Source organism: Saccopteryx bilineata, chromosome 3 (assembly GCF_036850765.1).
Source record: "Saccopteryx bilineata isolate mSacBil1 chromosome 3, mSacBil1_pri_phased_curated, whole genome shotgun sequence".
In the NCBI taxonomy this organism is placed as follows: Eukaryota; Metazoa; Chordata; class Mammalia; order Chiroptera; family Emballonuridae; genus Saccopteryx; species Saccopteryx bilineata.
Window position 1 is genome coordinate 129513130 of NC_089492.1, and position 13102 is coordinate 129526231.

Here is a 13102-nt window from a genome sequence, read left to right on the forward strand (position 1 = left end):
GTAGATCTTTCCATCATTTTTAAGCTCGCCTTGCAGAGGACCATCAATTATTTTTAATTTTACATCCGTTCTTTCACGAACTCTTTTTATTTTATTTTATTTATTTATTTTATTTTATTTATTTATTTTTTTCTGAAGCTGGAAACGGGGAGGCAGTCAGACAGACTCCCGCATGCGCCCAACCGGGATCCATCTGGCATGCCCACCAGGGGGTGATGCTCAGCCCATCCGAGGTGTCGCTCTGTCGCGACCAGAGCCACTCTAGAGCCTGGGGCAGAGGCCAAGGAGCCATCTCCAGCGCCTGGGCCATCTTTGCTCCAATGGAGCCTCGGCTGCGGGAGGGGAAGAGAGAGACAGAGAGGAAGGAGAGGGGGAGGGGTGGAGAAGCAGATGGGTGCTTCTCCTGTGTGCCCTGGCCAGGAATCGAACCCGGGACTTCCGCACGCCAGACCGACGCTCTACCACTGAGCCAACCGGCCAGGGCCCTTTCACGAACTCTTGAACAGGCAACATAAAGTTGACCGTGTCCAAATGCAGGCTCAGGTAAATAAATGCCAACATGCTTAAGCGTTTGGCCCTGAGACTTATTGATGGTCATAGCAAAGGCAAGTTTTACAGGAAATTGTCTATGTCTCAATTGAAATGGCAACCCTGTTTGAGATGGAGCCAAATCAATTCTTGGAATGACATGTATTTCACCTTTAGAGGAGCCAGTCAAAGATTTAGCTATTATGACATTATTTTTCAATTGGAGAACCTCTAGTCTTGTACCATTGCAAAGACCCCTTCTGGTGTTAAGATTTCTTAACAGCATAATAATTGCTCCAATCTTTAACCTCAATTTGTGAGGTGGCATGCCAGAAGGCGGGACTATTTGAATGCCGTGGCAACTTCACCCCATTGGCTAGTACAGTTATGCAAGCAACCAATAAGCTATCGGCAACAAACAGACACTTAAGCCGCATATAATAAAGATTTGAGATATTAATGTCTATCCTCAGCCTGACCTGTGGTGGTGCAGTGGATAAAGCATTGACCTGGATCATTGAGGCTGGTTCAAAACCCTGGGCTTGGCCTGACCTGTGGTGGCGCAGTGGGATAAAGCGTTGACCTGGAACACTGAGGTTGCCGGTTCAAAACCTTGGGCTTGCCTGGTCAAGGCACATATGGGAGTTGATGCTTCCTGCTCCTCCCCCTTCTCTCTCTCTCTCTGTCTCTCTCTCTCACTCCTCTCTCTCTAAAAAAATCAATAAATAAAATATTAAAAACAAAACAAACAAAAAAAAAACCCTGGGCTTGCCTGGTCAAGGCACATATGGAAGGTAATGCTTCCTGCTTCTCTCTCTCTCTCTCTCTCCTCTCTAAAATGAATTAAAAATCTAAAATAAGTAAATAAATAACAAAGTAAGGAATACAGTGCAGAGTGTGGTAACATTTAGGTTTTTAAAAATGTGTGTGTGTGTGTGTGTGTGTGTGTGTAGGCTTGCTCACATGTAAGCATAGGAACAAATAAGAAAAAAAAATGTCGGTCTGCACAATTTGGCTCTGTTGCCCTGTGTCAGCCATATGCGGCTGGCATATTTAATAAATTTCCTCCTTTAATAAAACTTTTCAGCCTGACCAGGTGGTGGCGCAGTGGATAAAGCGTTGGACTGGTATGCCGAGGATCTAGGTTCGAGACCCCAAGGTCGCCAGCTTGAGTGCGGGCTCATCTGGTTTGAGCAAAGCTCACCAGCTTGGACCCAAGGTCGCTGGCTCAAGCAAGGGGTTACTCGGTCTGCTGAAGGCCCGCTGTCAAGGCACATATGAGAAAGTAATCAATGAACAACTAAGGTGTCGCAATGCGCAACAGAAAACTAATGGTTGATGCTTCTCATCTCTCTATTCCTGTCTATCCCTCTCTCTGACTCTCTGTCTCTGTAAAAAAAAAAAAAAAAAAAAAAAAAAATTTCAAAAACTTATTTGGCCCACGTGCCTCTATGAATACCCGCGGATTGATGGATTTAGTTACTTTACAACACTTGGCACCCGACGTGAGACCTACAGTGTTTCGCGTCACCGAGTAGAGGCCCCTGAATTGGACGGACTCTACGGGGAGCTGCCCAGGGCCCGCTTGAGAGCCGAGGAGAGGTGCGCCACCTGAGACTTCCAGGGCTCCTGGTCCTCCTGTGGGGTTCGGACAGTTCCCTGGTAGACACCCTCGGTTCCCACATTTGACAATTTGGACTATTTGGCAGAGAAATAAAAGAAGTAAGAAAAAAAAATGTCTATCCTCAGGAACTTACAGTCTGAGGAAAAATCAGTGAAATAACAGAAAATAGATAATTATGTACTGAAATATCATTAATTATGTACTAAAAGTCCAAAAACTAGAGATTCACTGACCATACATTTTACCTAAAAATCAGCACCAAAAGACATAAGAAAATGTTCATAAGCCTTCCACTATATCAGTTTTGTCTTGCTGCTGACTGATTAACCCATCAAGAGTCTCAGACCAGATACAGGTACTTTATAAATCTGGCCCCATCCTATTTCTCACTGCACCCTATTAAGAAACAGTCCAGCTCATCTACCATTGTAAATGACTCTTTCCTCCCCATAATAGTTACCACTTAGCTAAAGACACAATCTCATTTAATTCTTGCAACAATCCCATCAGGTAAGTATTATTTTCTTACCTAAGAGATCACTCCCTTTTACAAGAAATTGAGGCTTACAGTGAATAAGCCACTTTTCCAGAGTCACTGAATTGTTCAGTAATAGAGCTGGGATGTGCAGGCAGGTTTGTCCAACTCCCAAATCCACATTTTCTGTCACCGTGCTCCAATGTTTCCCAACAGCATGAACTGCTGTCTTTGTGGGTCTTGTCCCCCTTTTCACAAAACGTGCATTGGTGCCCTGGCACTGCTATCTGGGTGGGTCTTGGGGTCGCACAGCCCCTCCCTCCCAGTGGAAAAGCTCCTCAAAAAGAAACATGTTGAACTTGACTAGGTGGTGGCTCAGTGGATAGAGCATCAGACTGGGATGCAGAGGACCCAGGTTCAAGACCTCGAGGTCACCAGCTTGAACACGGGCTCATCTGGTTTGAGCAAAGCTCACCAGCTTGGACCCAAGGTTGCTGGCTTGAGCAAGGGGTTACTCAGTCTGATGTAGCCCCACGGTCAAGGCACATATGAAAAAGCAATCAATGAACAACTAAAGTGCCACAACAAAAAACTGATGATTGATGCTTCTCATCTCTCTGTGTTCCTGTCTGTCTGTCCCTATCTATCCCTCTCTCTGACTCTTGCTCTGTCTCTGTAAAAAAATAAAAATTAAAAAATAAAGTACTGCCTGACCAGGCGGTGGTGCAGTGGATAGAGCGTCGGACTGGGATGCAGAGGACCCAGGTTCGAGACCCCAAGGTTGCCAGCTTGAGCGTGGGCTCATCTGGTTTGAACAAAACAAGGTCACCAGCTTGGACCCAAGGTCGCTGGCTCGAGCAAGGGGTTGCTCGGTCGGCTGAAGGCCCTATGGTCAAGGCACATATGAGAGGGCAATCAATGAACAACTAACATGTCGCAACGAAAAAAAACTGATGATTGATGCTTCTCATCTCTCTTCATTCCTATCTGTCTGTCCCTCTGACTCTCTCTCTGTCCCTGTAAAAAAAATAAAAAATAAAAAAAATAAAGTACTCTTTAAAAAATAAGAAAAATTAAAAAAAAAAAAAGCTCACCAGCTCGGACCCAAGGTCGCTGTCTCAAGTAAGGGGTTACTTGGTCTGTTGAAAGCCCGTGGTCAAGGCACATATGAGAAAGCAATCAATGAACAACTAAGGTGTCGCAATGCGCAAGGAAAAACTAATGATTGATGCTTCTCATCTCTCCGGTCCTGTCTGTTCCTGTCTGACACTCTCTCTGTCTCTGTAAAAAAAAGAAACATGTTGAGAAATGGGTTGGGGTGGGGGAAGGTCTAGAATCTTTACCCCAAATCTCCCAACACACACTGGTTCTGACCTTAGGTGAGAACCCTTCCTGAGAGTTTGCATCCCACCCACGCCCCTTCCCCTTATCTCTAGCAGCTCCTGACTGACCACAGTAAGCCTAGACCTAGGTAGGACCAGTTGGGTCACTTGCCCATGTTTCACCCACAGCCTTATGCTCCAGGTTGCGGGGGAAGTGGGGGGTGGGCGCTGCTCAGAAGGCGGAGCCAGTATTTGTTGAAATGGGAAAGGGGGAGGGGCAGGCAGCTGCCCACCTAGCCAGGTCCCTCTGGCAGACACTTGTCAAGGCTGCAGGGGAATGTTTGTATCCGAGTTGATTCCTATCGCCAATGACAAGGAACTGCCCTGCACCTGACTGACTAGTTTCAATACTAGGAATTGATATGGGGGGGGGGGGGCAGAATGCCATGGGTAGCCTGGCAATCAGGCCTCCCCCCCAGCCCCACAATGATAGCATAGTGCTCACCATGCACAGATCAATTTTGAACGCTTACATGTGTTACTTAATCTGCACAACAACTCCATGAAGTAGCTACTGTACTACTATCACCATTTTTCAGGTGAGGAAATAAAAACAATAACGTATAATATGACCAAGAGCAACAGCTAGTAAGAACTGGTTATCCATCTTTAAACAGGGATAGAATGCCTGCCCATCATCTAATGCAAGGAATTTTGTAGGCCATCAACTCCCATGCATTGACAACAAGTTAGTATGTGCAAATCTGGAACCGTTACAGTCCTTCCACCTCTTCGGATATAAGAAAGACTTTTCCAGTGGAGCCCAGTTAATGTGGGTACAGAAAGTTCCTGGAAAGGTCCTAAAGAAGTGGTAAAAAAAAAGTGTTGGCCGATATGGAAAGTGGCTGGGTAGACCAAGAGAGAAATTTACTTTTCACTGTGATTATAAACAAGATATTTAAATTTAACTTAAGCAAATGTAAAGGTCTGCGTAGTCACAGGTGAATCTGGCTCGGGCTTCTGCTCCAAAGACGGCGCGGATAAGCATAGGCCTGACGGAGCCTCGGTGGCGGGCTGGCCTCGCCCACCATTACCGGCGAGCTACAAGAGTCCCTCCCGACGACACCAGACGGGGCATTCGTAAATGAGGAAGAGCGGAGGGAGTCTGCTCATTGGCGCTCTGCGCCCCTCCTGTCGCCAGGCACTCGGGCGTCCTGAGCGCAGCGCACAAGCTTTGGAGGGTGGAAGCCCCGCCCGGGCCGCAAGAAGAAAAGGTCGCCCGCTCCGCCCTGTCCCGCCCCGCCCCGCCAAATTTAAGAGCCTTCGCCGACGGCTGGGACTGGCCCTGGCCAGTAGGTCTCCCTATCGTAGGGTGTTCTCTCGCCCCTCGCGCTGCCTCCGCGCGCGGGCCCGGCCAGGACTGCGCCATGCCCAGGCCCGAGAGCGACCAGGTGCGGTCCCCGCGCTCAGGCTGCTCTCCAGCGCCCGAGCCCCCCGCGCTTCAGCGCAGCTTCGCGGACCCGAGCAGGTCCTGCGCTCCCAGGCACCTCGAGTCCTCGTTCTCCGTCGAGGCCATCCTGGCAAGGCCCGAGCCCCGAGCGCCTGCCGCCTCCCTGCTGCCCGTCTCTGACTGCGCCGCCTCGGGCATCTGGACCGCTCCCTCCTGGTCTCCGGCCTCGGTTCTACCTTGGGCGTGCCCGGCTACATTGCTGCCCGCCTACCTGAGCGTGGGGCTCTACCAGCCGTTCCCCGAGTCCCCTATGCTGGGGCTGCGCGTGGCTCACCTCTGCGGCCGCCAGGGCCTCGGCGTCACAGGTATGAAGTGCCCCGGTGCCCACGTCCAGGGAAGCGGCGGGGTAGCTGAAGAGTGGAGGCCACGACAGTATGCAGAGAATAGAAGTCCCTGAATTTGAGAACCGCACACGGCTGGAGTGGGAAGGGGCCCTATGACACTTGACCTTGCAGTTGAAACTAAGGCCCGAGGAAACTCTCTGAGAACAGCCGCTGGCGCCAGACTTCCCCGCAGGCTGCTGAGGCGGGGAGAAGGTGTGTGTGAGGGCGGGTGCAGATCCAGAGACAGGCCAGTGGGCCAGCGCAAGGCTCTGAAGGCTACCTAGGCCAAGGTTGGAACTGCAGGGGACTCCGCCCAGGACTTTGTCCTTAATGAGGGATTTATAGAGTCCTTTGCTCCCTCCCACATCCCCTTTGGAGAGCGCTTGGAGGCACAGACTATTCTCCAAAGTAGCTCTCATAGTGAACTCATAGCCCTTCTTAGCCAGGTGAAGCAGATGCTACAGGCGGTGCTGTTCAGCGGGGAGCTGCTAGGAGCTGGCCAATCCCCGGAACCCAAGGCAGCCTCGCTGTTCACGTCTGTCTGAGCTTATCTCCACACTGAACCACTCTGAGCCTGCTTGCTTATAGTGCAGACACTTATATCCCTATGAGAATTTCACTGTTGTGGCAACTCTCCTCTAGCATTAACGTCCACCAGTAAGAGAAAAACCTTTTGTGGCTCTCTAGTTCATGCTTCCCCATGTCTCTATGAAGAAAACCAGCAAAGTCAGTGCAAGCCTTATCAACCCCCTTAAGATTGTTGTAACACAGTCCTACCTATTTCTACTCCCTGCGGTTCTCCCACCTTCTCTTTCCTCAACCCCTTTCAGTTGGAGAGAAACCCTAGGTTCCCAACCCCATCCAAATCCATGCCACTGCAGCTGGGAGCGATGTCCATCACCCCAAGTCACATTTTTCTAACCTCCCCACATGCCTGAGGTCTGAATTGCAGTTACTACTTAATATTAAAGTGGTCTCATTTTCAAGTTACTGGTAGTTTTTGCATAGGTATTATAGTCACACAGTTCAAATGTCAAAATATTTATTTAGATGGAGAAATTTCTTCTATCACTAGGTGGCTGACCTCCAGTCACCTAGTTTCCCCCACCCACAAGCAACCAATGACACCAGTTTCTTTATTTTTCCAGCAGTATTTTATGCATATTTAATACCTGACTATAAACACACATACTTTCCCCCCACACCAGACACTCTCTTCTGCACCTTACTTTTTTCAGTTGACCATATAGCTTGGAGATTTGTCCATAACAATCCATACAGACCTTCTTTACACCTCAAAGTGGTCCACTGTAAGGATGTACTACAATTTATTTAATCAGGCCTCTTGCTATTATGCTGATGCTTATGGTAAGCCTGGTGGGCCCAGTGGTTGGTGTCCTGGGCAGCCACGGTCCTGGCCTCACTCCGCCTTCACTGGAGCAGCCTGGGAGCCTCCCCAAAGCTAATGGGAACTGAGTGGCTTAGCACTAACTTCGGTTCCTCTATCTGAAACACTTCCCTTCCAGATCACCCAATGGCTCACTTTTTCATTCTTTTTTAGTTATAACTCAGGTACTGTGCCTTGGTAGACGAATCTTTAACCTCAGCGAGCTAAATAGCACCTTTGTGTGTATTAGAAAAAGTCACTTCTTCCTTCAGGCAGACACAGCACTTTGTCAGGGGGCAACAATTGGCCTGTGGAGAGTAGGCAGAATTTCAGGCTCCACTTACGCTCTCAGCTGAGTACTCATGCACAGGGCACAAGCTGTACATAGTGGCTCCGTTCAAACGTGACCACAGTGAGGTAGCTCACCTTTCTAAGGTTGCAAACTATCCCCCACAGCATACACACACACATTCAACTTTTCCTTCCCTGCTTAAGTCTTTGTGTTACCACTAGTCATTGTCTGACATACTCAATACTTTCTACTTTTATACAGGGATTTTCTATTTTGTCCTGGAACCATGCCTGACACATAGTAGACATTCAGAAAGTATTGGTTTAATGAATGAAGAGGGGGAACCCTTGAGGGTCCCTTCTCTGCCCATCCTGTAGGGTTTGCTGAGGTAGCCAAGGAGAGACGGAGGTTTGGCAATGCCTCTTAGGGCCAGAGGTTAAACCACTCAGCTGGAGAATAGTAGAGGCAGAAGAAGTCACAACATTGTCCCTCTATCTCACTTGTTCTCTATTAGTTCTGGACAGTTTCTTCCCATTATGTCTCTTACTGTGTTACCTGGCCAAAGGCAAGATGGAGCACTGGGGCTGTGAGCTTGCTTTCACCCCTCCGAGATGGATAGGTTGGTGGGTGCTGGCTAACCTCCTCTCCTGCTGGTTACTCTTTAGGTTTGGAGCTGGCTCACTGCCCAGGCCTCTGGAGTCCCCCAGACTGTGCCCCAGCAGAAGACTTTCAGGACACTGAGAGACCACAGAAGAGGATTCGAACTATGTTTAAGTTGGAGCAGCTGGAAGAGTTGGAGAAAGTGTTTGCAAAACAGCACAACCTAGTAGGAAAGAGCAGATCCCAGCTAGCAGCCCAGCTCAACCTTACAGAGAACCAGGTAGGAGCCGGGACTCCTGTGTGGCCTAGGCTGCAGCTAGGACAGACACTGTTCTCCGGAAGGCCCTGTGTGGTGGCTGGAAGACATGGGCTTCCTTCCTCTGTGCCAGGCAGTTGGCGGAGACAGGCCTAATTATTGGCATACTCTCTGTGTGATGAGAAAAATGGCCCCATTTGAAATTACATTATGGAAACAACACATGATATTAATCTAGATATTAATCTAGAACTTTATATTTCCATGCTAAATAAGGGGCTGACAGGAAAATTAAGTAGCTAGTCAAAGAGTTAAATATTAAAAATAATAAACATGCCCTTGACCCTTCCCCCATACTCCCTTCCAGCTCCTGCACCATTTCTCTGCTCTTTTCATGGACAAATTTCTCAAAAACTAGTTATGTTCATTGTCTCCATGTCCTCACTTCCCATCTACTCCTTAATTCATTCCAATATGAATTCCTGCCCTATCATTCCTTTGAAACTTCTTATCCAGGTCTCTAATGACCTCTGTGTTGTCAAAGTCAAATTACGCTTTCCTGTCTTATCTTACTCCACCACTCGGTACAGTTGACTTCTTATTGAAACACACTCTTCTCTTGGCCTCCAGACACCACATTCTCTTGGTTTCCCTCTCAGTGCCCTCCCACTTCTTCTCTGTTGTTGTTATAGGCTATACTCCCTTTTGTGACTTCAAAATTTTCTCCCCAGCTGACCTCATTTACTCCCCTGGTTTTAAACACCATCGATAAGCCGATGACTCCTAAACTTGTACATCTCACTACCTTCTGGAGGTTTCCACTTGGATGTCTTATGGGTAGGCATGTCAATCTTGCCTCTAAACCTCAATTCTTTTTTTTTAATTTAGATTTTATTTACTCATTTTAGAAAGGAGAGGAGGGAGAGAAAGAGGGGAGGAGCCAGAAGCATCAGCTCCCATATGTGCCTTGACCAGGCAAGCCCAGGGTTTTGAACCAGCGACCTCCAGGTTGATGCTTTATCCATTGCACCACCACAGGTCAGGCCTCTAAATTTCAATTCTTGACTTTTTTTTTTTCCTCCCCAAATCTGTTCCTTTCCCCACAGATGATCCTACCATCCATCCAGCTGCTCAGAACACCTAGATTTCCCCTTTTCTCCCATTTCCAATCCATCAGCAAGACTTGTCACCTCTACTTCCAAACACAGCTGGAATCGCTTCATTTCTCTCCTCTGCCCCAGTCCATTTCAGCCCCAGCTCTCTTTAGAACAGCAAGAGCCTCCCAGCTGTCTCTTTGCCTCTCCTTTCATCTTCACAAAGCAGCCAGATGATGTGCCATACACTTAAGATATAAATAGGACTATGTCACATGCCACTTGAAAGCCTTTTTAAGTTGCCTGACTGGTAGTGGTGCAGTGGATAGTGCATCAACCTGGGACTCTGAGGCCCCAGGTTTGAAACCCCGAGATCACTTGCTTGAGCATGGGCTCATCCAGCTTGAGCACAGGTTCACCAGCTTGAGCACAGGGTCACTGGCTTGAGCATGGGATCACAGGCATGATCCCACAGTCACTGATTTGAAGCCCAAGGTCACTGGCTTGAGCAAGAGGTCACTGGCTCAGCCTGAGCCCCCCAGTTAAGGCACGTATGAGAAGCAATCAGTGAATGACTAAGGTGCTGCAACTATGACTTGATGTTCCTTATCTCTCTCCCTTCCTGCCTGTCTCTCTCTCTCTCTCTCTCTCTTTCTCTCACTAAAGAAAATAAAAATTTAAAAAAGGCCTTGAAGTTGACACTCCTTTCCCCTGACTTTCCTGGTCCTGGGTAATCTGGCCCTCACTGATCTCTCTGTTTCTCTTCCTTCACTTTCCCTCTAATTCTCAGTTGTGCCAGTGATGCTCTCCTCCTCTCTGGTCCTCAGATACTCCAAGCTTGGTCCTACCTCAGAGCCTTCCTATGGGTCATACCCTGCCCTGGCCTGCTTTTCTCTGTCCCCACCAGGCTGGCCTCCCATCCTCTGATATAAGTGCTAGCTCCTCAGGGAGGCTGAAACGCATGTGTGTACCTCCAATTGTTTACATATTTGTTTGTTTTCATGCTTGTTATTAGTCTCTCTTCACTAGACTGTAAGCTTCATGAGGGCAGGGACCATGCCTCTGTTTTTCTCCACTGTATTATCATCACCTAGCTTAGTGCCCTAGTACATGCTAGGAGCTCAATAAAAACTTATTGGATGAATGGATGACAGAATGGCAACTGGAATTACAGGGAAGGATGTTTTGGAGGCAATGCTTCCCTTAGAAGAAAGAGCAAATTTTGGTCAGAGTAGAGTGGGTACTGTGGAAATGGGGGAAGCAGTGGGAACTGCTGGTCACATTCTGATCTCTGTCCCCAATTACAGGTGAGGATCTGGTTCCAAAATCGCAGGGTCAAGTATCAGAAGCAACAAAAACTGAAACCATCAGCCGCATCTGCCGTGTCTGCTTCCCAAGACGAGCCTTCCAGCAGCTCTGACACCATCACCCAGAGAGAAGATGCTGAGTCAGGGGTAGACAGCCAAGGACTGGGATGGAGATTCAACCCAGGCTGTCTGGGCTAGCTCTTCCAGAGGACACTATTGGACCTCCCTGCCCCACATCTTAACAAAGAACCTCATTGGTGTCAAGGGGCACCAGAGGAATCTGAACTGTTGAGAATTTTTCAGCATTGACTCCTGGGAATTGCAATAATGCAATGGAAAGGAGCACAGACTTTGGCCCTCAGCTATGTTCTTGGCCACATTACTGAACTTCTGAGCCTTTTTTCTTCACCTGTATAATGAGTGTGTTCATACTTTAGACTTCCTAGGACTAAGATGATGTCTGTAAAGCACTGACAGTATGCTAAGCCCGGTACTCAGTATGCAGCAACTATTAAGGCTTATAGGCCCCCTTCACTTGGGAGAGTGGTGCCTGTCTCAGCCATTGCTTCTCCAGGGATTAATCTTTTCCTGGCCTGGCTGTGGAGGAGAGAGGGCCTCCTTGAATCAATGTCTGGGCATAGAAGACTCTTCCCCAACAGAAATGGTAAAGTTGACAGTAAAAAGGAGAGAAGGGTGGTCCATTTTGTCCACTTGTCCTCACAGGGTTCCCCAGAGTTTTCTTGTTTTGTCTGAACTGTTAACATTCTCAGAAGGAGCTCAGGCCCAGCTGCCTCCTTGAAGCAGATACTCCACCCTGACCACCATCTTTCTTTCTAGCTATTCTAGCTACCCTCTCCCCCCCCACCTCATCTTTATTCAGACTAGAGAAATTTGGCTCTGCCTTTCGCAAGGTTGACATTTTATCATAAACTCTGCTGTATTTTCACAGGGCATTATTTATCCCTCTTCACGATTCTGACTCATGGTTCCCTTTCCTTCCCAGGAACCTACTTGGTTTAGCTCTAAGAAGCCTAACTTCCCCAGTGAGGACGGCCACCAGCACTTCCCAAGCTGATTTCGCTGGGTGAGCAGGTGAAAGGAGGCCTGCCCTGCCACCTGGTGGTGAAAGAGGACAAGGCCCCCACTGCTCTTGCGTATTCCGAGACAGGAAAGGTAGGGAGTAGAGCAGGGGTCCCAAAACTTTTTACACAGGGGGCCAGTTCACTGTCCCTCAGACCGTTGGAGGGCCAGACTATAAAAAAAATATGAACAAATCCCTATGCACACTGCACATATCTTAAAGTAAAAAAACAAAATGAGAACAAATACAATATTTAAAATAAAGAACAAGCCCTGACCGGTTGGCTCAGTGGTAGAGTGTCGGCCTGGCGTGCAGAAGTCCCAGGTTCGATTTCCAGCCAGGGCACACAGGAGAAGCGCCCATTTGCTTCTCCACCCCTTCCCCTCTCCTTCCTCTCTGTCTCTCTCTTCCCCTCCCGCAGCCAAGGCTCCATTGGAGCAAAGATGGCCCGAGCGCTGGGGATGGCTCCTTGGCCTCTGCCCCAGGCGACAGAGTGACGCCCCCTGGTGGGCAGAGCATCGCCCCCTGGTGGGCATGCCGGGTGGATCCCGGTTGGGCGCATGCGGGAGTCTGTCTGACTGTCTCTCCCCGTTTCCAGCTTCAGAAAAATACAAAAAAATAAAAATAAAAATAAAAATAAAGAACAAGTAAATTTAAATCAACAAACTGACCAGTATTTCAATGGGAACTATGGGCCTGCTTTTGGCTAATGAGATGGTCAATGTGCTCCTCTCACTGACCACCAATGAAAGAGGTGCCCCTTCCGGAAGTGCGGCGGGGGCCAGATAAATGGCCTCAGGGGGCCGCATGCGGTCTGCGGGCCGTAGTTTGGGGACCCCTGGAGTAGAGTCAGCCTCGGAAAACCACCTGCTTCCCAAGGCGGCAGGCCATCCTCTCCTGGACACCAGGCTGCAGGCTTGAGGGAGGCCAAGGTCTGGCTCCAAGAATCCTTCACATTCGTAGGACTCTCTGCCCCACGCTCAGAGGGCCCACAGAGAAGGGAAATCTTGTGCCGGACTTTTTGGCGTAAACTAGTCCGTTCCTTTATTTATTTTTTAATTTTTTTTTTTTTTTTTTTTTTTTTTAAATTTTAGAGAGGCGAGAGAAACAGAGAGAGAAGGTGGGGAGGAGCTGGAAGCATCAACTCCCATATGTGCCTTGACCAGACAAGCTCAGGGTTTCGAACTGGCGACCTCAGCATTTCCAGGTCGACGCTTTATCCACTGCGCCACCACAGGTCAGGCTAGTCCGTTCCTTTAGATTGAGGGTCAGAGAGGGTAAGAGTAACGCTGCCCGCTGCTGT

At 48.6% G+C, this 13102-nt stretch overlaps 1 protein-coding gene across 1 annotated transcript; it reads left to right on the top strand.

The window, feature by feature from the left end:
• The first annotated feature begins 5376 nt into the window (after positions 1-5376).
• Positions 5377-10916, top strand: NOTO (notochord homeobox). The gene is made up of 3 exons (XM_066266475.1): positions 5377-5764; positions 8127-8341; positions 10719-10916. The coding sequence occupies exons 1-3, from the start codon at positions 5377-5379 to the stop codon at positions 10914-10916; spliced, it is 801 nt and encodes a 266-aa protein (XP_066122572.1).
• The last annotated feature ends 2186 nt before the right edge of the window (positions 10917-13102 follow it).